At 39.0% G+C, this 25,865-nt stretch overlaps 1 protein-coding gene across 1 annotated transcript in view; it reads right to left on the bottom strand.

Moving 5' to 3' along the window:
* LOC124280388 (FRAS1-related extracellular matrix protein 2-like) overlaps positions 1-25,865 on the bottom strand; it is a 218,331-nt gene that overhangs the window by 20,294 nt on the left and 172,172 nt on the right. The window contains 8 exon segments of the mRNA XM_046716333.1: positions 3,200-3,364; positions 12,533-12,730; positions 15,164-15,373; positions 20,266-20,415; positions 23,358-23,583; positions 23,586-23,605; positions 24,190-24,315; positions 25,506-25,655. Of these exon segments, the coding sequence (XP_046572289.1) occupies positions 3,200-3,364; positions 12,533-12,730; positions 15,164-15,373; positions 20,266-20,415; positions 23,358-23,583; positions 23,586-23,605; positions 24,190-24,315; positions 25,506-25,655 (1,245 nt within the window).

Raw genomic sequence — 25,865 nt, 5'->3', positions numbered from 1 at the left:
TCTTCTATCGTTGTCAAGCAGGTACACAACAGGTAGAAAACAGGGTTATATATATATATACAGTATGTAATTAACAAAAACAACAAGAAGATAATGCATTCAGTATACAGTCATGCCCCGTTTATCCGACACTTGTGTTTTCTTGAAATTGTCCGGATAAACAAATTTCCGGATATCTGTACACATACAAATAAGCAATATCACAGAATTCTAAATAGTGAGTGAGTGGGTGGGTATAGTGTTATGCCACTTTTAGCAATATTCCAGCATTATCATGGCAAGGGACTTCACACACTGTACCCATGTGGGGAATCGAACCCCGGTTTTCAGCGTGACAAGCAAACGCTTTAACCACTAGGCTACCCCACAGCCCTCAGTGTAAATAACAGTCCAGGTGGCTAACATCATACATATTGACCAACGCTGGGGTAGGATGACACTCAATCTGTATCAGTCTATTTAGTCGCCTTTTATGACAAACTGTTTCGCAGGGGACTCTTGGATACCAAGAGGTCAATAGAAATACATCCTGTTGAATATAATGGTTTGATACAAAATGTGTATCAATGTGGATAAGGACGAACTTTATGGACGAACAACTTCTTTATTCAGGCGGTGTGACGTTTCGATACAGATTCTTCTATCGTTGTCAAGCAGGTACACAACAGGTAGAAAACAGGGTTATATATATATATACAGTATGTAATTAACAAAAACAACAAGAAGATAATGCATTCAGTATACAGTCATGCCCCGTTTATCCGGACACTTGTGTTTTTCTTGAAATTGTCCGGATAAACAAATTTCCGGATATCTGTACACATACAAATACAACAATCTGTGGTTAGTTGGGACCAGTTCTACTCAAGGATACCAAAGGTTTCAAAAGACATATAAGTTCCAACAATTATTAGTAAAGTGTGTTCTTTTTTAAGTAATTTGTTATGGTTGAATAATCTTGGTTAGTTACAATGTATAGTTATACCAGCTACTGTAAATTGTCCCTCTGTGTAACATAAATCCCCCACCATGTAATTGTTTCTGTAGGTTGCTTGTACATATATCAATCAAAATTAAGGCCTAACATTCTTGTGTTGCAGTTTATCTCCAAGTTCATCATCTGATTTTTTGGGGCACCCATAACTGTTGACACATAAATACCATTAGCAGCCAAAAAAAACAGAAGATAATTAAGTTTGGACAGATTTTTCCTGTGATAAACTTAACGAGCTTTCTGTACCTGGCACATCTCCAACCCAGGTAAGACAGCAATATCACAGAATTCTAAATAGTGAGTGAGTGGGTATAGTTTTATGCCACTTTTAGCAATATTCTTGCATTATCATGGCAAGGGACACCAGAAATGGGCTTCACACACTGTACCCATGTGGGGAATCGAACCCCGGTTTTCAGCGTGACAAGCAAACACTTTAACCACTAGGCTACCCCACAGCCCTCAGTGTAAATAACAAAGTCCAGGTGGCTAACATCATACATATTGACCAACGCTGGGGTAGGATGACACGCAAACTGTACCAATCTATTTAGTCGCCTTTTATGACAAACTGTTTCGCAGGGGACTCTTGGATACCAATGAGGTCAATAGAAATACCTCCTGTTCAATATAATGGTATGATACAAAATGTGTATCAATGCGGATAAGGACAAACTTTATGGACGAACAACTTCTTTAATCAGGTGGTGTGACGTTTCGATACAGATTCTTGTATCGTTGTCAAGCAGGTACGCAACAGGTAGAAAACAGGGTTATATATATATTCAGTATGTAATTAACAAAAACAAGAAGATAATGCATTGAGTATACTCATACAAATACGACAAGCTGTGGTTAGTAGGGACCAGTTCTACTCGGATACCAAAGGATACCAAAGGTGTATTACTAAAGTGTGTTCTTCTTTAAGTCATTTGTTATAGTTGAATAATCTTGGTTAGTTTACAATGTATAGTTATACCAGCTACTGTAAATTGTCCCTCTGTGGAACATAAATCCCCCACCATGTAATTGTTTCTGTAGGTTGCTTGTACATATATCAATCAAAATTAAGGCCTAACATTCTTGTGTTGCAGTTTATCTCCCATACTCCCTAGTCTGTTTGCAGTGAAAATGTACCGATGAATTTCACTTTAAAACAAAAAGTAAATCAAATTAAGTGAAATTAAGATTGTGAATCCTCATAATTTTACCTTGCCAAATGAACATTTAAATCTCAGAATTTTATTCAACTTAGGATAAAAGTTGTTTAACAAACGATCATAGATTCAAATCGCTATTATTGGTTTGTTTTACAAGGGGGTAAGCACAGTAGATGGAACAGTGAAACAAATGCATGTGCTGTATGTGATGAGCGTTAACTTAGACCAGCCCTACTTGTTCTCGGTGTTTCATCTAATGTGCATACCCCCTTGTAATACAAACCAATAATAGCAATTTGAAACTATGATCGTTTGTTAAACAACTTTTATCCTAAGTTGAATAAAATTCTGAGATTTGAATGTTCAATTGGCAAGGTAAAATTATGAGGATTCGCAATCTTAATTTCGCTTTAATCAATTTCTTTTTTGTTTAGAGTGAAATTCATTGGTACGCTTTCACTGCAAACAGACTATAATGCAATCAGATTCAACTCAATTTGAAACAATGACACATAAATCAATATTTCTTTTTTATTTAGGCCATATATGCTATATACAATGTCGACCACCAACACAACATTGGTCCATGTATTTCCTAATACACAGAGCCCTTAATGTCACGTCGTATAACAATCAGAAGCATGGTATCTCTAAATAATTGGTTTCATTTGTTTGTTGTTTCACACTGCAACATGCAATATTCCTGCAAAATGGTGGTGGTTTGTAAATAATCAAATCTGGACCAGACAATCCAATGATCAACAGCATGAGCATTAATATACACAACTGGGACACAATGACATGTATCAACCAAGTCAGCGAGCCTGGCCACCTGATCCCGTTAGTTGCTTCTTAAAACCAAGACGAATTCCAACCCAATCGAGGGAGGTATTCAAATGAATTATGACACAATATATAATTTAAGTCATGTTACACAGTAATGATATACTTTAAATGACTTTTTTGTTTTGTAAGACTGGTATATACTAGCCATCAGAGTATGTGTTTTGGACAACACTATACAATATCTTCAATCAACACTTACTGTCTCCATTGTCCTTGACTCTGACAGTTGTGAAGTTCCTCTCTCCAATCTTGGCAATACCAAATCCAGGACTGAGCGGGTTGCCGAGCACCAGGCGAAACTTCTCGTCATCCTCATAGATGCTGTCATTGGTCAGGTGAACTTCACAGATCTTTTCATACTCACCTGGAGTGTAACAAAATTGATATTAATAATTTCAGTAAATGAATTTTGTTGTTTTCAACAACTGTATAGAACTGGCAGACGTTGAAGCTAGCAAGTTGCAGCAGTGCCCAAACCTTTTTATCAAAGTTTTTGATCTGCCTCGGTATCATATGGATAACTGAGTTTGGTTTTACACCGCTTTTAGCAATATTCCAGCAACATCACAGCGGGGGACACCAGAAATGGTCATATGGATGAGGATACCATTAGTACTTCTCTTAACATCATACATTTAATCTTCACGGAGTCCTAGGATTTAATATTATTTTTGAATCATGTTTAGATACATCAGTTTGATTTATTTGTCCTGCACACAAAACTTATTGTTTCTTTACATAAGTGGCCACCAGTTCATTTCTACATTTGATCATATTATTTTTGTGGGTAAACAACCCACTCCCAAAAAAACAACAGATATCAGTCCAATCGCTCTACGAATAACATTATTCTATAACATTATACATTCCTGAATTCTAGAAGCAGGATTTGATCCATTTTTATCATCAGCATTAAACACAAAAACAAAAGATGAGATCTCTTTCCTTCCTTGTAAAATTCCTGCAACTGAAACCAACCATATGTTAGAAGATGTTTTTAGATTTTTTCTGAAGCAAATACAAAGGAGTAATTCATTCCTCATCACACATGTCCCACATACACATACATCACACCTAGAGGGATGACTTCTCATCTCGGACCTAATATATTCTACAGCCAGACAGGAAATCACATCATATCCAGGTTACCATATGAACCAAACTTGGCGCCAAGAGTAACAGGACCTTCAAAAGAGCAAGGACTGTTCTCAGGAATGTAACTGGAGGACTTTACGATGACCCAAACACTCCCCATTGTCATCTTCACAAGAATACATGCACTTTTTAGCAATAATATTATAAAACAAGAGTCATCAGAAGATGACATATCCCCCCGGCCCCCATATCTTTGAAAGAACAAATCATCTGACAGTTACTTAAAGTCCAGCTTGATTTTAGACTAAGTGCAAATCGTTTCCATGGAAATCATGAAAAAAATAAATGACAAAAATCTGCAAATAGCAAAAGGCACCACTTTGGGATCTGCCTCACATATCTGCCAAGTTTTGCTGAAAGATATTAAGAAGTTTTCGCGTTGTGCTCCGGAAACAAAACCTACCCCTCCCTTTTGAGACTAAGTCCAAATTGTTTTCATGGAAACTGAGAAAATAATAAATCACAAATATCTGCAAATAGCAAAGGCACCACTTTGGCATCTGCCTGACATATCTGCCAAGTTTTGCTGAAAGATATTAAGAAGTTTTTCCAGTTGTGTTCGAAACGCGAAACCCATCCCTTCCTTTTGAGACTAAGTCCGAATCATTTCCATGGAAACCGAGAAAAATAATAAATCACAAATATCTGCAAATAGCAAAAGGCACCACTTCAAGATCTGCCTCACATATCTGCCAAGTTTTGCTGAAAAATATAGAGAGGTTTTTGAGTTGTGCTCTCGGAAACGAGCCCACCCCTCACTTTTGGGATTAAGTCCGAATCGTTTCCATGGAAACCGGAAAAATAAAATGCCAAAATCTGCAAATAGCAAAAGGCACAACTTTAGGATCTGTTTGATATATCTACCAAGTTTTGTTGAAAAATATTATACGGTTTTTGAGTTGTGCTCCGAAACGAAAAGCAATCCTTACTTTTGAGACTAAGTCCAAAATGTTTCCATGGAAACCAAGAAAAATAAAATGCCAAAAATCTGCAAATAGCAAAAGGCACCACTTAAGGTTCTGTTTCATACATCTACCAAGTTTTGTTGAAAAATATTGAACGGTTCTTGAGTTATGCTCCGGAAACGAAGCCCACCCCTCACTTTTGGGATTAAGTCCGAATCGTTTCCATGGAAACCGGAAAAATAAAAATACCAAAAATCTGCAAATAGCAAAAGGCACCACTTTAAGGTTCTGTTTGATATATCTACCAAGTCTTGTTGAAAAATATTGAACGGTTCTTGAGTTATGCTCCGGAAACGAAGCCCACCCCTCACTTTTGGGATTAAGTCCGAATCGTTTCCATGGAAACCGGGAAAAATAAAAATGCCAAAAATCTGCAAATAGCAAAAGGCACAACTTTAGGATCTGTTTGATATATCTACCAAGTTTTGTTGAAAAATATTATACGGTTTTTGAGTTGTGCTCCGGAAACGAAAGCAATCCTTACTTTTTGAGACTAAGTCCAAAATGTTTCCATGGAAACCAAGAAAAATAAAAATGCCAAAAATCTGCAAATAGCAAAAGGCACCACTTAAGGTTCTGTTTCATACATCTACCAAGTTTTGTTGAAAAATATTGAACGGTTCTTGAGTTATGCTCCGGAAACGAAGCCCACCCCTCACTTTTGGGATTAAGTCCTAATCGTTTCCATGGAAACCGGGAAAAATAAAAATGCCAAAAATCTGCAAATAGCAAAAGGCACAACTTTAGGATCTGTTTGATATATCTACCAAGTTTTGTTGAAAAATATTATACGGTTTTTGAGTTGTGCTCCGGAAACGAAAGCAATCCTTACTTTTTGAGACTAAGTCCAAAATGTTTCCATGGAAACCAAGAAAAATAAAAATGCCAAAAATCTGCAAATAGCAAAAGGCACCACTTAAGGTTCTGTTTCATACATCTACCAAGTTTTGTTGAAAAATATTGAACGGTTCTTGAGTTATGCTCCGGAAACGAAGCCCACCCCTCACTTTTGGGATTAAGTCCGAATCGTTTCCATGGAAACCGGGAAAAATAAAAATACCAAAAATCTGCAAATAGCAAAAGGCACCACTTAAGGTTCTGTTTGATATATCTACCAAGTCTTGTTGAAAAATATTGAACGGTTCTTGAGTTATGCTCCGGAAACGAAGCCCACCCCTCACTTTTGGGATTAAGTCCGAATCATTTCCATGGAAACCGGGAAAATTAAAAATGCCAAAAATCTGTAAATAGCAAAAGGCACAACTTTAGGATCTGTTTGATATATCTACCAAGTTTTGTTGAAAAATATTATACGGTTTTTGAGTTGTGCTCCGGAAACGAAAGCAATCCTTACTTTTTGAGACTAAGTCCAAAATGTTTCCATGGAAACCAAGAAAAATAAAAATGCCAAAAATCTGCAAATAGCAAAAGGCACCACTTAAGGTTCTGTTTCATACATCTACCAAGTTTTGTTGAAAAATATTGAACGGTTCTTGAGTTATGCTCCGGAAACGAAGCCCACCCCTCACTTTTGGGATTAAGTCCGAATCGTTTCCATGGAAACCGGGAAAAATAAAAATGCCAAAAATCTGCAAATAGCAAAAGGCACAACTTTAGGATCTGTTTGATATATCTACCAAGTTTTGTTGAAAAATATTGAATGGTTCTTGAGTTATGCTCCGGAAACGAAAGCAATCCTTACTTTTTGAGACTAAGTCCAAAATGTTTCCATGGAAACCGGGAAAAATAAAAATGACAAAAATCTGCAAATACCAAAAGGCACCCCTCATGGTTCTGTTTGATATATCTACCAACTTTTGTTGAAAAATATTGAACGGTTCTTGAGTTATGCTCCGGAAACGAAGCCCACCCCTCACTTTTGGGACTAAGTCCGAATTGTTTCCATGGAAACCGGGAAAAATAAAAATGCCAAAAATCTGTAAATAGCAAAAGGCACAACTTTAGGATCTGTTTGATATATCTACCAAGTTTTGTTGAAAAATATTGAATGGTTCTTGAGTTATGCTCCGGAAACGAAGCCCACCCTTCTTTAAGACTAAGTCCAAAACGTTTCCATGGAAACCGAGAAAAATAAAAATGACAATTATCTGTAAATAGCAAAAGGCACCACCTTAGGTTATTTTTGACATATCTACCAATTTTGGTTAAAAAATATCGAACGGTCTTTGAGTTATGGTCCGGAAACAAAATGATTACGGACGGACGGACGGACGGACGGACGGACGGACGGACGGACGGACGGACGGACAGACGGACGAGGCGACGACTATATCCCACCGCATTATATGCCGGTGGGATAACAATGAATAACATATTGAGAAGTGTGTCGTGTTGTCAGCGTATGATAAGTAAGTGAGTGAGTAAGGGTTTGCACCGCTTTTAGCAACCTTCCAGCAATATCATGGTGGGGGACACAAGAAATGGGCTTCACACATTGTGCCCATGTGGGGAATCAAACCCGTGTCTTCAGCGTGACAAGCGGATGCTTTAACCATTAGGCTACCCCACCGCCCCGAGTTGAGTCTGGGGCATCGGTCTGCGCAACTGAGATACGATGACATGTCTCAACCAAGTCAGCGAGCCTGACCACCCGCTCCCGCTAGTCGCCTCTTGTGGCAAGCATGGGTTGCTGAAGACCTATTCTACCCCAGATCTTCACGGGTCCGTGAGAGTATGACAAGACTCAGTCTATCAAGTTACTGATGTGCTTGCTTTAAAGCAGGAAAACTAGACCAGATTCTATGTTATTTTCTTCAGGAGCTAAATATCTTTATCTTTAATGTTATTAATCTAGTAGCCACAGCAATATCTTCGGGAGCAAACACGTGTTTTGTCAAAGATCTGTTAAAATTGATTTGGCTACAAGGATAAAGTAAATCAATGAAAGACTGACTGAATTTAGTTTTACGCCACTTTTAGCAATTCCAGCAATATCATGGCAAGGGACACCAGAAATGGGCTTCACACATTGTACCCACGTGGGGAATCAAACCTGGGTCTTCAGCGTGACGATCGAACGCTTTAACCACTAGGCTACCCCACTGCCCCACATATCAATGACAGAAGCTTTAGACTAACATTATTGCCCAATCAAAATGAAGCGTGTTATCCTACGGGCTTAATTAGATTCAACACTGCTTTGGAAAGTATTGCAGTTATAACACAGGGTATCATGCAGGCCCTGAAACAAATATATCCAAGAAAGCCCATGCGAGTCTAGAATATGTGGCAAATCTAGATTTCCACAGTTTCAGGAAAATGATGAACGTCTCAGAGCTCCTTTTCATTATATTTTATGATGATTTTTTAAAAACAGTTTTTTTGGTAAATATGTTATTAGCCTATAACACAGTGTGTTAGCTTAATGTGGAAGGAGTAAGCAAGTTTAGTTTTACGCCACACTCAGCAATATTCCAGCTATATGGCAGCAGTCTGTAAATAATCAAGTCTGGACCAGACAATCCAGTGATCAACAGCATGAGCATCGATCTGCGCAATTGGGAACCGATGACATGTGTCAAGCAAGCCAGTGAGCCTGACCACCCGATCCCATTAGTCGCCTCTTACGACAAACATGGGTTACTGAAGGCACATTCACACCCGGACCTTCACGGGTTAATGTGGAAGGAAGCCTGACATGATGCAGTTCTTTGACTTATACCACAGTGGTGAAGCCTACAAGAACAGGTATGGTGCCGACAAACCGAAAAACACAACTGGGGTTAACTGGAATAGGAATCCACGATCATCCCACCGAAAGTAGAATTTGGATGCAATGGCGAGGAACATGGTCAGCAATAGAGCATGAATTATGTCAAATCGGTAATGCCAATAACAGTCCTCGGTGAAATAAAGAGAGCTGTGTTATTCTTTTAACTACATCTGTTTTCCATCTTGTTGAGTTGGAAAACAAAGACTGACAAAGATCTTCCACAGTCTGACACTCAAATGTGTAAGCCATTTATTTCGACATCCTATGAAAGGCTTGGTGTGATGAACATAAAGATACTCCCAGGAATTCTGAGAGACAGTCAGACCATCTCGCCACTTCCTTTATTATCTGGAGGTCTCGGCAAACAGTTATAAACTTCAGAACAAATTGTTGATGGATCCTGACAGATCCGATGTTGTTTGCGCAGGCATTTGTGTGTATACAAGGATGTAGCCGATACTGTCTGATGCTATAAACACTATAACATCCTACATCAAGTTGCCCCAACAGCAGCTTAAACCATTATCAGTCAGTTGATAAAATATTTGAAGATATTAAATCAAAATATGTTTGAAAAAGCTTTAAACAAACTCATCTGTCATATATGTTTATGTGTTTAAGATAGTTCCAATTTGAGTTTGGATAGCTCAGATTCATAAAAAAACCATTACTTTTAATCATGTCTTGATTATTTTGGGTTTGTCCAACATGGCATCACAAATTGACGAAGAGCTGATTGCAGCCTAGACAGTCAAACATATTGTTTGACTATTAAACAGACATTTATAAAAAATATATTAATAAACATAAACAGCTTTGACAAAAAGAAAGAAAAAAGAATGTAGCTTCATATGATTATTTCATACTTTTAAAAGATAATGACACTATATTTCTAAAATCAATAAAAATATTTTAAAAGATCGTCTTATTTTTAAAGGTGGTTCATGTTTACAGTACTTATAACATATGGAAGAAACATCCCTTCAAAACAATAATCAACCAAAATCTTTTACAGCAAAGGGAGAAAACTCCACAATATTTTTTTAGCATATCTCTGGGAAACATTTGCTGGGTAAATGCTATGAACAGCAACAACTCGCATATATCTCACCAAACTGCATTTTTGGTATGAAAAAACACACATTCTGCCACTTTCTGAACTCGGAACATTTGGGTTTGCACGTCTGCATTATTTCACAGCGATCGAGTTGCACTCCTTGCTCAATCCTCTTTTGAAAACATAACAGTTGCTCCAGTAGCAAATCACGTTTGTCATGTTTTTAAAGGCAAGATGATTGATGGTGTGTTGAAAATACAAAGACAGTTGGCAATGTTTATAAAATTAAAGGTAAATTTCCTTCATTTTTTCCATCATCTGTCTTCATTTGGGTATGTAGAATAATCACATATTACATGCCAGAATAACTTATAGTGGCAAAATATGTTACAGTTTCAGTAATGCTCGATTTCATCTGTTATTTTCAAGAAGTGATTGACCTTAATCTCGTAAAACAATCAATAAAATATAATGATACAAACATGGTTTAACTGAAAGAATAGTTCGAACCTTTGTTTGTTTGAAATATCCCCATACAAACCTCGACAATGTCTTTGTTCGCCTCCTTGTATAAAAGTCCTTGTGGTATTGATTAAGAAAAATAATGAAACTACGCCAACCAATAATAAATCTTATCGACCAAAGATATTTACTTTTGTTTCTAATTTCCTTTGACATTTTATTTTACGCATGAACATGCACGTAAAAAGTCTTCCAACAAGCAGTAGGAAGTCTGTGATGATTGCAACAGGTGCTTCCCATTCCTGCAACAAAATGTCACTTCCCTGTTGTCTTAACATACTACTTCCCCTCGGTTTGCACAACTCATTACCTAACCATTGCCAGAACAAACGTAGGTGTCTTACCCGGACACTGATCTTAATGTTTTTGCTCCCAACAAGGCGGATCCTGAGACACGTGACGTGTACTTCACAGGAGCAGACGCCATTTTTTGTCTTCACAGTGGGCGGGAAGCTGCATTGTGTTTTTGAAGCAGAAGATCCAAGCACCATATGTCTTGTCAGCGTACGCTCAACATGATATTGTTTTCACCCGAAACAAAGATCCACGAATTTCTCTTTTGTCTTCCACCATGTTTAAACAAAGATGTTATTACGAGAAAAACGGACTGAATATGCTGAATGTCACCAGTAACATTAGAGTTAGTGGCAAGGCAAATAGCTTTTTCGCAGATTATCAGTATTCCTTTTATTTTGTCTGGACGATTTACCCAAGGAACAGGATATAATAATGCACAATAAATATAGTCTGCCAAAATATCTTTGAGATAAACATTCAGCTGGAAAGAGCGCCAGAAATACTCATCACCTATTATTCAGCTGGTTTCATTTGGAAGAAGGTTTTGATGGCTAATATTTTGGGAGAGGATATTTTCTCAGTGTGGATTACAGCTTTTCTGACTCGTAATAAGCGAGACATAACAAAAACTGATGAATTCTTTTGAACGTGTGTTGTTTAAAGCTGCATTCAGCAATATGTTTGATATGTTAAGGAAGACTGTCAATGTTGAGCCTGGATCAGGCAATCCAGTGATTGATGTTGTGTACCATGAACCATGATGCTTGGATGTGATGACACACTATGAACCAGCTTCCCCATCCACAAAGCATTCCTCACGTTACAACCTGTTGTAACTCTATAGTGTATCATAGGCTTATGAATGACGTACACCTATGAATACTAGGTGGATCGGGCCCAAGTCTGACCATCAAATACCTATTACGACCAGAACATTTTAGTGGAGATCTATTCCAACCGTAAATTGCCAGGAGGTGATTTTTCATTAACTCTTTATGAAACTGAAACCTTCCAAAAGTAGCATGAAAATATTTGATTTAGACTTCCTGCATTATTTAATGCCAGGATTACAAAAATATATCATTGTGGGATTAAGTAAGTAGGTGAGTTGGCTTTTACTCTGCTTTTAGCAATATTCCAGCAATATCACAGTGGGGGACACCAGAAATGGGCTTCACACATTGTGCTCATATGGGGAATTGAACCTGGGTCTATCGGCGTGACGAGCGAACGCTCTAACCACTAGGCTACCCCACTGCCCACATTGTGGGAATAAAACCTGAGACTTTGACATGATGAGTGAACACATGAACTACTGGGCGATTCTACAATTGCTGGAAATATTCCCAGTTGAATGCAATAGTGAAGCAGTGCATTCTCTTTATTTTCATTAACTCTTTCAAAACATATCAACACATTACACTGTTTGGTTGTTGTCCAATGCCTCACTGAGCAATTTTCCCGCTACATGACGGTTGTCTGAAGTAATCAACTCTGGACCAGACAATCCAGTGATCAAAAGCATGAGCATCAATCTACGCAACTGGGATAAAATGACATGTCAACCAAGTTAATGAGCCTGACCACCCGATCCCGTTAGTTGCCTCTTACGACAAGAATTGGTCATGGAAGACAAATTTTAATCCAGATCTCAACATGTTTTAAATATACACAAATCTTGAACATCATTATTTATACAACACTATCACATTTGGGGACAGTTTCAGAAGACTCTTTAGAACCATGTTAATGAATACCAAACCATATTGTTAGCAAAGACAGGTACGGCATAGCAAGTCTTACCTGGCATGAATGTAATCACAGAAGCATTGGTGTCAGGCCTCTCAACATAGTCCTCCATGACCTTTGCAGTGTCTTGCCGCGTGTAGCAGCGAACGGTTGACACGTGACTTGCATCTCCAGATCTCACCACGAATGCTTTGATGCTGCCATCATTCTCAAAACCTTCATACTTGAGGTCCTTGAACTGCATGGAGGGAACTGGAAGAGTGAGCGAGTGAGTTTAGTTTTATGCCGCTTTTAGCAATATTCCAGAAATATCATGGCGGGGGACACCAGAAAGGGGCTTCACACATTGTACCCATGTGGGGAATCAAACCCAGGTCTTTGGCGTGATGAACGAACACTTTAACCATAAGGCTACCCCACCGCCCCGGGAACTGGAAGAAAACAGGTGGTTTGTAATATATATTCAGTAGTACTACTTCTACATTTTACAGTAAAAGACTGGAAAGGATATCAGGAAAGAGATTTAATGTTGTTTTCCTCAAAGACGTATATATGTATTTACATCTTTGCTTTTATTAATATTTCACACATTGCATTCATGTGAAGAAAGTTGGTTGGTGGCTCTACTTAATATCATATGTCGAGGTTTTGTACAAATCTGAATCCCAAATAAGGAACATCTGCTCTAAGACTAGCTTTTCACAACAATCAGGTGTGGGCCCACTTGCACAAAGCAAATTTACCAGAGAAAAGTGTACGGATAGAAACAATCATTTTTCTAAAATTGTTTTTTACATGGGCACCATCAAAAAACAACATTCAGGAAAAAACCCACTGCTGCTGCTAGCCAGGTGAGCAACCAAAAGTGAGCCATCTATAAATTTGCTTGTTCGTTTGTTCTTTTATATATCATGAGCATAATCTAGATTATTTGAGATACAATGACATTCACTGAACCAAGTCACCAAACCTGTCCATCCGATCCAGTAGCTGGGACTAGGAAGACATTGAGGTGGCAAGAGTGAGTGAGTGAGTGAGTATGGGTTTATGCTGCTTTAGCAATATTCCAGCAATATCACGGCGGGGAACACCAGAAATGGGCTTCACACATTGTACCCATGTGGGGAATCGAACCCAGGCCTTTGGCGTGACAAGCCAACGCTTTAACCACTAGGCTACCCCACCGCCCCGAGGTGGCTCGGAAATGAGAGAGTGCAAGGACTACCAGTATAGCCATATGTTAGCTGTGTGACAATTTAGTTACATAGAATCAAATGCTGAGTGTTTTAACAATGGGAGTGGTCTCAATAACAGTTATGTAAGCAGTTACAACCATGTGTCCTTTTTCATGGACGTATCTATTACTTAACTATACCAGGATGTAATTCAACTTCCCTCAAAAAATTAATTTCTGTAATTTGCCAAAATTGCTACTCTAATTGCTCTAAAAACAGATTCACATGAAATCAAATGACTCATGACATGGTTTATGTTTCAGTATCAAACATCCACTTGACTCACTGGATGAAAGATGCCAGCAGCTGTGCTGTTATAGTAACGCAAATTTCAGAAATGGATATTTTGCACTCCCACGATGCACCTGCATGATGACAACTGAGAAAACAAACAGTTTTTAAAAAACAACACGTAAATCGTGAATTAAGCAGATGGTCACACCGAAATTGTTTTCTTCAGTACATGAGCATCAGCTTCATGTAATGACTCACAAGGATTCCCTACAATAATCTTAAATCACAATCCACATGAAAATGTGCACAAGTTTGAATGAGTGAGTGAGTGAGTGAGTGAGTTTAGTTTCACGACAATTTTAGCAATATTCCAAAAATATCATGGACGGGGACACTAGAAATGGCCTTCACATATTGTACCCATGTGGAGAATCAAACCCCAATCTTAGGTGTGAGGAATGAATGTTTTAACCACTAGGCTACCCCCACTGCCCCTTAAGCTTGCATGAACATCATTTGGAAATGTATAACTGTTACACGCTCAACTTGTTAACTTCAAGCTGGTAGAAAGTAAAAAGTGATACAGCTTGTAGGTCTTTTTGAAATGTTACAGCATGGGCAGGTGCAGGCAAACTAAGTTTTGTAATCACTTATCTTAAGATACTGGCACAACTAAGGGAGACAACTCTGCAAAGTGAAATGCAGCTCCATATCAAGACCCATCTGTTAATAATCACTGACAATTGTTCATCCCTTTTTTTTGTATGCGCTTAGAGCATGCCCTGTGTGGTGTGGAGTTCAGCGCCATATAATTATATCAATGGGCTGCCAATATCTCCATCCCAGCTCTTCAACATAATAAGCATTATAGTAATTTCTTGACTACATACATCAATGACATACTGAACATCAATCTACAAGACATGCTCTATTAAGTGAGTGAGTGAGTGAATGGCTTGGGTTTGATGCCGCATTGAACAGTATTCCAGTTGTATCACAAATATCACCTTAATGTGGACGTAAAGCCTGAAGTGACGCATGTATTACATGGTTAACACTTTGCATGGGTTTGGTGGTGACAAAATACAAAATCAGCAAACTGGGACTAGAACCCAGACTGATATATGTGTGGGGGTCAAAGGGACATAACTCTGTTACCAGTGTGGGCCCAAATCTATAGTGTGAAGAAAATGTTCATATTCTATATTAAACTCACCATCAGAGTAGGAGTCATTGATCATTATAATTGAATTGCTTGGTTCTCCCAACATGGCTGCCATTGGCATCCGAAGGACCACCTGGAAGGTCTCTGTGCCCTCTAACCTTGGCTTGCCAAGGTCATCCAGAACAGTGATACGCACTGTCTGCATTGTCACACCAGGGGCGAAGTCGAGGTTCTTGTTGACCGCTATGTAGTCCAGTCCAGCTGTGAAAATAACAAAGAATTATTAATTAGTTTTCTTCGTTCTTGGGACTCCTTTTACTTTGGTCATTGTTATTGTGGCAATGGAGATATCTTCATATTGATTCAACATTATCCAAGCCAGTTATTACAAAAGTGTAAGATTTTGATTTCATTTAATATAGAGTAATTGAGTTAAATGGTTTTATACTGACACATCACAAATTCAATGTGGGATTCAAACTCTGAAAACAAGGGACACAACTTTTCACGGCCTACAGTGCCCTAAAGAGAAAATGATGAAAACATGCCCGTTGTATCTATTGCATCCTGAGGCACTGAATCATCAGGGTTATGGAGTTCCTACATTTTAAAACATACTTCACCTGTCTCTCTTCAAACAATCACTCCCACATACAAACCATTATCTTCAGTAACCTTTGCCAAGGAACCAGATTTAGAAAGCTGGCAAAAATATCTGAGCATGAGACTGTTGGCCGTAATGACATTTTCCTGAAATTCAATTCATCCCTGAACCAGGACACCAGCCATTAGGATAAAATATCAAACCCCCGGTATAAATGATATGGCATGAAAACCAAGCCCTATATTACAATTGATGATATTTTCCTTGTGTATGTTCTGACAGTTTTTGGCATAAGTCAACACCTCCAGGCAAGTGTCAGACGGAACGGCCCCCTTCAAACATGTGACCGATTCCAAGTTGGCATTTACCATGGTGAAGTCATAGGAATACAGATGGCACAAGTGCATGTTAAGTTCACAGCATCTTTGGGTGTGTAATAACAGTCCTCAATGCTGTCTGAAGAGTTATATTCTAAGGTTAAGAATATGATAAGACTGATCTCACGCCAGGTTTCAATGACTGTGTAAAACATCAACAGTATGTTCTGTATCAGTGATGCTCATCACATGAATCGGACGGTTGGGTAGCCTAGTGGTTAAAGCGTTGGCTCGAATCCCAACATGGGTACAATGTGTGAAGCCCATTTCTGGTGTCCCCCGCCGTGATGTTGCTGGAATATTGCTAAAAGCGGTGTAAAAACCAAACTCAGTCAGTCAGTCATCACATGAATCAGTGCTGTAGAATGGTCTTGTTCTTCTCAATGGCATTGCAATGTATATGTTCAATGCAATAAATCATACAAAGTGGGGCAGTAGGGTTTACTAGTGGTTAAAGCATTTGCTCGTCACGCTGAAGATGAAGACGGAACGTGGATCATCGTTTGTTTCCATTAATCTTTTGCCTCCAAGGCTGCTTTGTATAATGAGTGAGTGAGTGAGTATGGTTTTACGCCGATTTTACCAATATTCCAGCAATACCACGGCGGGGACACCAGGAATGGGCTTCACACATTGTACCCATGTGGGTAACTGAACACTTCGGTGTGACATTGTGCCCATGTGGGTAGATTGAGCTTAGTCTCTGAATATATATAATTTTGATAGCAAACAAGCCCATTTATACCAGGGAGACTAGAGCCTGAACCTGAGGAAATCCTTGCTTTATTTAGGCTTTAGCACTGCCACAGTTTGTATGATGAACCTTAGTTTAGATTTAGTATAGGACAAGACGACTTAGATAAAGGTGTCTTACTGCAATGATCCATGTAAACTAGGAGCAAGGTACTGTAGCTCACCTGTTATATTCAGCTGTATAATAAAATATTTACAAAACAGTGGCAAGTTGGATGCTGTATGCATTAATATTTACATTTTTTCAGATTCTAAGCAATACCTACATTGTTGATCTGAGGTTTAAAATTGTTACCCCTTTTTAAGATTCATTTTCATCATTTCAGACATTTCTGAGAAGAAAATATGATTGAAAGGTCAAAGTAAGTGAAAGAGTTTTACATTGCTTTTGGCAATATTTCAGCAATATCACGGCAGGGAACACCAGAAATAGACTTCACACCTTGTACCCCTGTGGGGAATCAAACCCGGGTCTTCGGTTTGATGAGCAAATGCTTTAACCACTATGCTACCACACTGGATGGACAGTTGATTGACAGTTTGTCACGCTTTGAGATTATTTGAAACCTTTGACTGTTTAAGCAAGAAAACAGGTTACAAGTCCTTGATACCATGTTTTTAAAGTGAAAGTGAGTGCAGTAGGATTTTGATTTGCTTGTTTAAAACCTTCACGATGGGTTAAGTTAGACCAGATGAACTGTGTCAAGATAAACCATTCTTCAAATCTGTGCAGTAGAAACATGAAAGAAAGGTGGTGAGGTGAAAATGTTGTTTAACATTGGTTCCATGGAAAAAGGCTTGTTGTTGAAAGAATGAGTGAGTGAGTAAGTAGGGTTTAATGCCATTTTCAGCAATATTCCAGCAATATTTTAAGGTCGAATCCATGTGACTTTCATGCACCATTAAAGCAGTGTTAAAACAATCTTGCTTTCAATGCTGTATCAGGAAACAATTTGTGCTTTATTCTTTGCTGAAGATTCATGTAGATGTGATACTTGCATTTGATCAGCAAATAAATATACGTAAAGCAATATAGCCGCAAAATCTAATCAAATACTTTAGTCTTTACTTTACTTCTTCAAAGCGTTTGTGGTTTCAACATTTTTCAGGGGTATATTTGTATGCAAGCAAGCAACTCAAAACTAGTTAATGGTGTATTTTGCTCATCTGGAGCTTTGAACCAATCAGCCGGTTCTCATTGTGACCATCCAATCCACAAAGTCAGTGAGTGAGAGAGTTTGGTTTTACGCCACACTCAGCAATATTCCACCTATATGGCGGCGGTCTGTAAATAATGCAGTCTGGACCAGACAATCCAGTGATCAACAGCATGAGCATCTATGCAATTGGGATATGATGACATGTGTCAACCAAGTCAGCGAGTCTGACCACCCGATCCCACAATCGACAAGACAGCTCCTATTATAAAGCATAGAGTACTTGGGACCTATCACAACCAGAGGGTGCATGGTGTTAAGCAGAGTGTGAAAGAGCTTCATGTCAAATACTGCATAGTGTAGTTAAAGATGGGGACAGTCAAGAACATCCAAATGCTTGGTGCGATTGTTTCTACACTTACCTGTTGAGTCCTGTTGCAGTAGTAACAGGCAGAAGTCATTAATATTCATATTTGTCTCACTCTGGTAAACATTTAACAATCCCCCTGTTGACCATTACATTATCATGTACAAGGATAACTCTATTAGAGTGAGTGAGTGAGTTTAGTTTTACTCTGCTTTTAGCAATATTCCAGCAATATCATGGCAGGGGGACACCAGAAATGGGCTTCACACATTGTACCCATGTGGGGAATCGAACCTGAGTCTTCGGCGATATGAGCCAACGCTTGAACCACAAGGCTACCCCACCGCCCCTTACTCCATTAGATCTACATAGGTGAGGAATAGACCTACATGAAAGAGGGAATGTTGGCCATATATCACAGCAGACTGTAGATAATCAAGTTGAATGAAAACTGGTGGTTGATGGCATGAGCAAACATCCCTGCTGTTGGGACATGATGACATTCAGGCAGTAGAACAAACTCTCAATCTATACTTCAGTCGACTAATGACAAGCATGGGTAGGTAGTGACCAAATCAACCCCAGGGTCACCACAGGGTTACAAACTGTGTTAGAGCAATAAAGGATGAATTATGTCCATCAGACATGCAGAAAAGTGCCTGGACTTTTCTACATGTTCTAGATATTATACACTTAAACCTAGACTACTCAAAACCTTAACACAACATATAGTAAACCTTGCTATATACAAATATACTGAACAAAACAAGTTATGGATCATGAATATTTCACAGACATTACAAATATCTACAACAAGTTCACACTTCCCAACTCTTTTTGTTTCATATGAATAAAACTTTTAATATTTACTTTTTCTATCTTACATTTCATGTGGAATAATGCTTAATGCCTATCATGGTCATCTAGATTGGCTTTGATAAAATTCAGTAGAGATATTCACAGCCATGGTGCAGGATCACCCTGCCACATCTTGAGTCGGTACTAATTCCCTCAAAACTCATTCCACAGCCATGGTGCAGGATCACCCTGCCACATCTTGAGTCGGTACTAATTCCCTCAAAACTCATTCCATATGCCATGGTGCAGGATCACCCTGCCACATCTTGAGTCGGTACTAATTCCCTCAAAACTCATTCCACAGCCATGGTGCAGGATCACCCTGCCACATCTTGAGTCGGTACTAATTCCCTCAAAACTCATTCCACAGCCATGGTGCAGGATCACCCTGCCACATCTTGAGTCGGTACTAATTCCCTCAAAACTCATTCCACAGCCATGGTGTAGGATCACCCTGCCACATCTTGAGTCGGTACTAATTCCCTCAAAACTCATTCCACAGCCATGCCAGTCTAAGTAAACTTAGGCTCCATGGTGCATCACCCTGTTACACTGCTATCTTGAGTCTAACAAAACCAACTAATGGACTAATTCCTCAAATAACTTTTCAATTGACCACAGCCATGGTGCAGGATCAACTTTTACCTCCAAAAAGGTTTTGTACCGAATGATTCACATCTTGATTGTTCCTAGTGAGGCACGCACAGCAGTGAGTAAAACAGTAATAGCGTTTTGTCAGTATTCCATGTCAGCTTGCTGAAATATTAGCTAATGATAGCATTCCATATGCTGCATATCTGTGTTTTATACAATTTTCATTCATCTTTGAAAAGAACATCCATGATAAGTCTTAAATAGTAGCTTACATTTTAAATTTGTTAGCCGTCTCGCGGATTGGTCATAGGTCGCTCAAAGGTTACCTGTGACCTCACTCCACAACTCGAAGACCCAGTTAGCAGAGTAACAAATAATCTGAGTCTCCTGACTCCTCCATGAATACAATTTTCATCTTTGAAAAGATCATCCACTTTACTTACATTTTGCCGAGGGTGGGTCAGTTCTGCGTGACCTCACTGTGACACTTGAAGGCTTGCTGAGGTCAGTTCCTGTCCTCCAGACCTTGATCTCCACAAAGCCGTCACTCTCATCCACCGAGTATTCTGACTCTCCAAAGTAGAAGGCAGGTTCTGGAACACACATATTGTACCTTACTGCTGTGTTCTGTGTGTTAGTTACTTAACCGTGACATCAGCAACATTGAAGCTGTACAATGGCAGCCTACAATAAGAGAGTCTGGACCAGCCATTTCCAGTGGGTGAGTCATGAGCAACAATTCACACAATTGTGATACCTTGACATGTCATCAACCAACTTACTGAGTCTGACCTGATACAGTAAGTCCCCCTTACACTGCACTGAGTGATGTCACTAATTTTTTATTGCTGGCATATATCCTTTGGAGTTAAGGCCAGACCAATTTTATTCCTTGTTTTATGGATTTTTGTCCTCAAGTCAAGTCAAAGTCAAAGTAATATTCCTTTAAATACTAAAAGTATTTTACTTTTGGCAAATTATGAAGTGTATATGAGGCTAACAAAATTCTAAAAAAACATTTTAGTGTAAGTTTACATTTTTGGCCAATAAAAACATTAGAATTTTATTTTCTGAGCAGGGAAAATTATTATTTATATTTTTTCTTATTCTTGAAAAAATATGACCGATGGACCCATAAAACAAGAAATAAAATTGGTCTGGCCTAATGATTGAAAAAATAAGTCCATGGAGCTATTTTTGTTAATCTAGATATTTAAAAAAAATGACTCAGTATGTATTCACATATTAATGGATGTGTAAATGTAAAACGATTTAACAGTGGTACAGAACTCATTAACACAAAACATATTTTGTCAGTTCTTGAGTAGACTAATCTTTTGTCTCTGAATGGAAAATGCTGTGAGATATTTTGTTCAATAGTATATTAATCTTTTAATATATGGGCTGAAAAACTGAAGAAATTGAGAACAGTCAAAATTATAAATTTGGGATTTTGTATGCTACAATTATGGGTCAGCCTGAGACACTAACAACCTACCGGTAGCTGTGTAATCAGTTCTATCCTTAGGAAATCACCCCCCTCCACTGATGTCCACACAGCACCCACTACAGCTGGTACTGTCATCATCCCTGCCCCCTGCCTGGAGAACCTTCAAGTCTGACATAAAGTCCATTATGCTCAACCTCCAGAAACATGTAATGCCTCCGATGAAGACACAGACAGGAGCTGGTTCCATCATCACCCCTGACCCCCATGGGGAACATTTAAGTCTAACATCAAGGACATTATCATCCCTTCCAGAAACAAGTTACACCCCTGATGTACACATGGACAGCAGTTAGTGAAAATGTGCAGTTTCACTTATCAATGACCTGTCTTTACTGTGAGCAACTTCAACATCTGCTCTGACAGTAACTGGAATAAAGAATGCCATTGGCCAAGGGTTCATTTAGGACAAAGAACTTTCCTTCGTTCACATAGTAAGAATTTACCACAGTTCAAAAAGAGATGGAAATTCCAATGGATAGATTTAAATGCAGATTGGTAATGACCTCAAGGTAACATTTGACCCGTGAGGTCAATGGGAGTTGTTTCAGATGCAAGACTCTGATCTTATGATGTTTTCAGTTCAAGGCAGTGTAGACAAGACTAGATCTTCATGGTATCAGTTGGGTTGGGTTCATTTGTGTTGGGGACAGATGATACCATCACAAGCTGATAGTGAAACAGTGTATAGAAATCAACCTAGACTATTGCTGTCACATCAAGTGCCTCACACTGGTCTTGACTAATGTTTGGTCTCTGTTGTCTATAAATGTTTGATAGAAACAAACATTTAAATATAAATTTAAATGGAGACCCAGTGAGATGGGAGATTCAGAACCTGAAGAAATCCGTAGATTAACGCTCAGTCTCTAAATATATAAATAATTTTGATAGTAACAAACAAACCCATTTTAATTGAAAAGGAACCCGTGAAGGTCCAGGTTAGAATATTGCTCTTCAGCAACCCATGCTTGTCATAAGAGGCGACTAACGGGAATGGGTGGTCAGGCTCGCTGACTTGGTTGACATGTCATCGGTTCCCAATTGTGCAAATCGATGCTCATGCTGTTGATCATTGGAATGTCTGGTCCAGACTCGATTATTTACAGACCGCCATCATATAGCTGGAATATTGCTGAGTGTGGCATAAAACTAAACTCAATGACTCACTTAATTGAAAAGGACCCCAGCCAGATAGGAAATTCAGAACCTGTGACAATCAGCATGTACTATGTTAACACTACAAACTGTTTTATATCTTGTGATTAAACACCTTTTTTTTGTTTAGCAATCAAGGGTCACTGAAATTTTTAATCTAATTTTGGTCCTAATGTTACCTCCCTCTAATACTTACCAATTTGAAGTGCATTTGTATACCTATATATTGATATCTAAATACTAGATCCATATGTCTAAGTACACAGAAGAAGAAAGGCTATTCTAAAAGAGGTGAGGTGAAATTGGGTTTAACGTCTTGCTTGAGAATATTTCGCTCATATGACGATGTGCATGTGTGTGTATGTGTATGTGCGGCTGCTTTGTACTAGCCCAGACTTAAGCTGGTTTTATAGTGCTAGCCCACTGAGATACCATGCCGCAGTGAAGCATGAATACCCCACTCAGACACATTATACTGACTTATAGCGACCAATCCTTGTTGTACCAATTAATGCCGAGCGCCAGGCAGGGACCAACAAGTACCATATTTTAACGTCTTTTGGTATGACGCGGTCGGGGATCGAACCCACGACCTTCCGCTCTCCGGGCGGACGCTCTAACCACTACACCACGGAGGCGGTCCTATTCTAAAAGAAGTTGAATTATATTCCATATTTGTAACATTTTGGAATAGGATAAAGAATATGTGTACCCTATTCTTGCTGACAAATGTCCAAAGAAGAACTGAACTAAATGAATATCTGACATCAGGAAATTGAAATAATGAATATATCCTTCATTCAGAAAAAAACACCCACCAAACTACCCCAAATACAAAATCCTAAAAGACATGCATGCTTAGACACTGACCATCATTTTTATCAGGTTCAATGAGAACAGTGGTCTTGTTGTCTCCGATCTTGCCGCCCATGGGTTCGGTGAGGATGACCGTGAAGTTTTCCTCCGCCTCGTACAGGGAGTCGTCGATGATCATGACGTGGCAGTACTTCTCCTTCTCATCCTTGTCGAACCTGACGATGCTGCGGTGGTCTTGGCTGCGGGTGATGTAGTCAGAGAAGGATGTTACGGTGCTGGGGGGGTGGTCCCTGTTGCCGAACCTGGGAACGATGGATGGAGTTTGGTAAGTTAGAGACTAAAGAGCTGAGCTGTCATGTGAATATAGCAGCGGATTGTGAACTTACTTGCAGGTGTGTAATAACCTGGAATGTTTCCATAGCTTTTGCAAATGATTACAGGTTATCTGCTATGAGTGAGTGAGTAAATATTTATCATCACATCGGCAATATTTCAGCCATATCGTGACGAGAACAATCAATAATTATATCATAGATAAATATAATTAGAAAATAAAAGCCTGTTGACGAAGAACAGTAAAACTACTAGTATATTATCTGCCATGAAGAATGTCTTCAAAATTATATTTCTACGAAAAACAAGGGTTGCTGAAGATCAATCCGAACCCAGATCTTCATTGGTATTTATATTGAATGTGAATACCATACACACAAAAACACAAGATTAAGTTGAAAAGATTACTTTCAAGGTAACAAACCAACTTCAACCAAAACTGAAATAAAATGGTGGTTTGATGAATTTATTGTTGTGTCTATATTGTGTTGATATGCCTCATGATGCCTGTATCATTACATGACAGTTACAAGAGTTCCCTCCCCCTGCTGACCTTGAACAGTTGAGCATATGACCATGAGCTCATCTGACAGATCTCCCTCTCTCCTCACAGGGATCAGGATCTCCCCAATGTCTTCTGACACATGGTATTCCTTCTCTGGGATGGATACAGTAGATTCTGGAAAAAGATTAGTTAGATTTTTATATCAGAATAAATGCTTTAACGTTCGAAATCCTAAAATAAGGGCTTCAGCTGGTAAAAGGTAACAAAATAGCCTCCATAATCTCTGCTAAAAGTAGATAACTGACATTTGAATAATCTCTATGTCACAAATACATGCATTTGACCAAAACCAAGGCTTTCCAATGTTCAGCATACATTTGACCAAAACCAAGTCTTTCCAATGTTCAGCATACATTTGACCAAAACCAAGTCTTTCCAATGTTCAGTGCAACACCAGTTATAGAGAAGATGTTGCCATGCTGACATGGTATACTTCAGTACTGGACTGATGCCAGACTAAGAAGGAGTCCTGAAATCATGCTATGTTTAAGCGTTAAATATAAATAATTCCATGAGTGAGTGAGTGAGTGAGTGAGTGAGTGAGTGAGTGAGTGTCGCTTTACGCGGCACTCAGCAATATTCCAGCTACATGGCAGCGGTTTGTAAATAATTGAGTCTGGACCAGACAATCCAGTAATCAACAGCATGAGCATCGATCTGTACAATTGGGTACCGATGACATGTGTCAACCAAGTCAGCGAGCCTGACCACCCAATCCCGTTAGTTGCCTCTTACGACTAGCATTAGTGTATTGTATGAAATATACTGAAAGAAACAAATAAAGGAACACAGGAAAATTCAAGCGTTCCTTTAACATTTTCCAGTTTTCATCACCAGCTTTAAATAGCCCTATGGGAGGAAATCTGAGAATAAATACACTAAGAACACTGCGATGAAGTGGTATTCCCTCATTTGGTTCCCTCAGTATATTTTGCCAAGTCAGTGACCACCTAAGTCTCATTTAGGCCTCAAGGTGGCTAAACAGAGACCTTTTCTGCCCTGAAATCTTTTTTGGAAGACAAGTGCAGAAGGGTCGGCTAGTGCTGTTCCCTTAATTGTTTAGTTCAGTATATATGTCCTGTGCCCATATGCACAAAATGTTCTTAATGTAAGAGCTATGACCACAGTAGTGCTGAGATCACTTTGTGCAAGTGGGGCCTGGGCCCCATTTCACAAAGCTATAGTAGCACTATGACTCCTATACTGTAACATAGACTTATGACAGTCGTGATGCTACGGTACTTTGTGAAATGGGGCCCTGGGTCTGAGATGAATGTACCAGCATCAGACATGATGATACTCACCATCCTCCTTGTCTGTGATGGTGACCTTGGCAATATTGGGATACTCAAGGACACCCATGACAGGCTTGGACAGCTCCAGGTTAAAGGTCTCGATCTTTTCATATTTCTCATCATCCAAGATCCTCAGTCTCCATACTTTCTCTGTTTGGCCTGAAATACAATAAATAAATATTTGTAAACACACAGTGAGTGAGTTTGGTTTCATGCAATGTTTGACAATATTTCAGTTATTGGTGCAGTTCATTGGCCTTTACCATTGGGTGAAGTTGATGCTCATGCTGTTGATCACTGGATTGTCTGTTCCAGACTCGACTATTTACAGACCGCCGCCATATAGCTGGAATATTGCTGAGTGTGGCG

Source organism: Haliotis rubra, unplaced genomic scaffold (assembly GCF_003918875.1).
Source record: "Haliotis rubra isolate DU_JTF1 unplaced genomic scaffold, ASM391887v1 Scf1, whole genome shotgun sequence".
Classification (NCBI taxonomy): domain Eukaryota; kingdom Metazoa; phylum Mollusca; class Gastropoda; order Lepetellida; family Haliotidae; genus Haliotis; species Haliotis rubra.
This window is presented reverse-complemented; position numbering and strand designations above follow the sequence as displayed.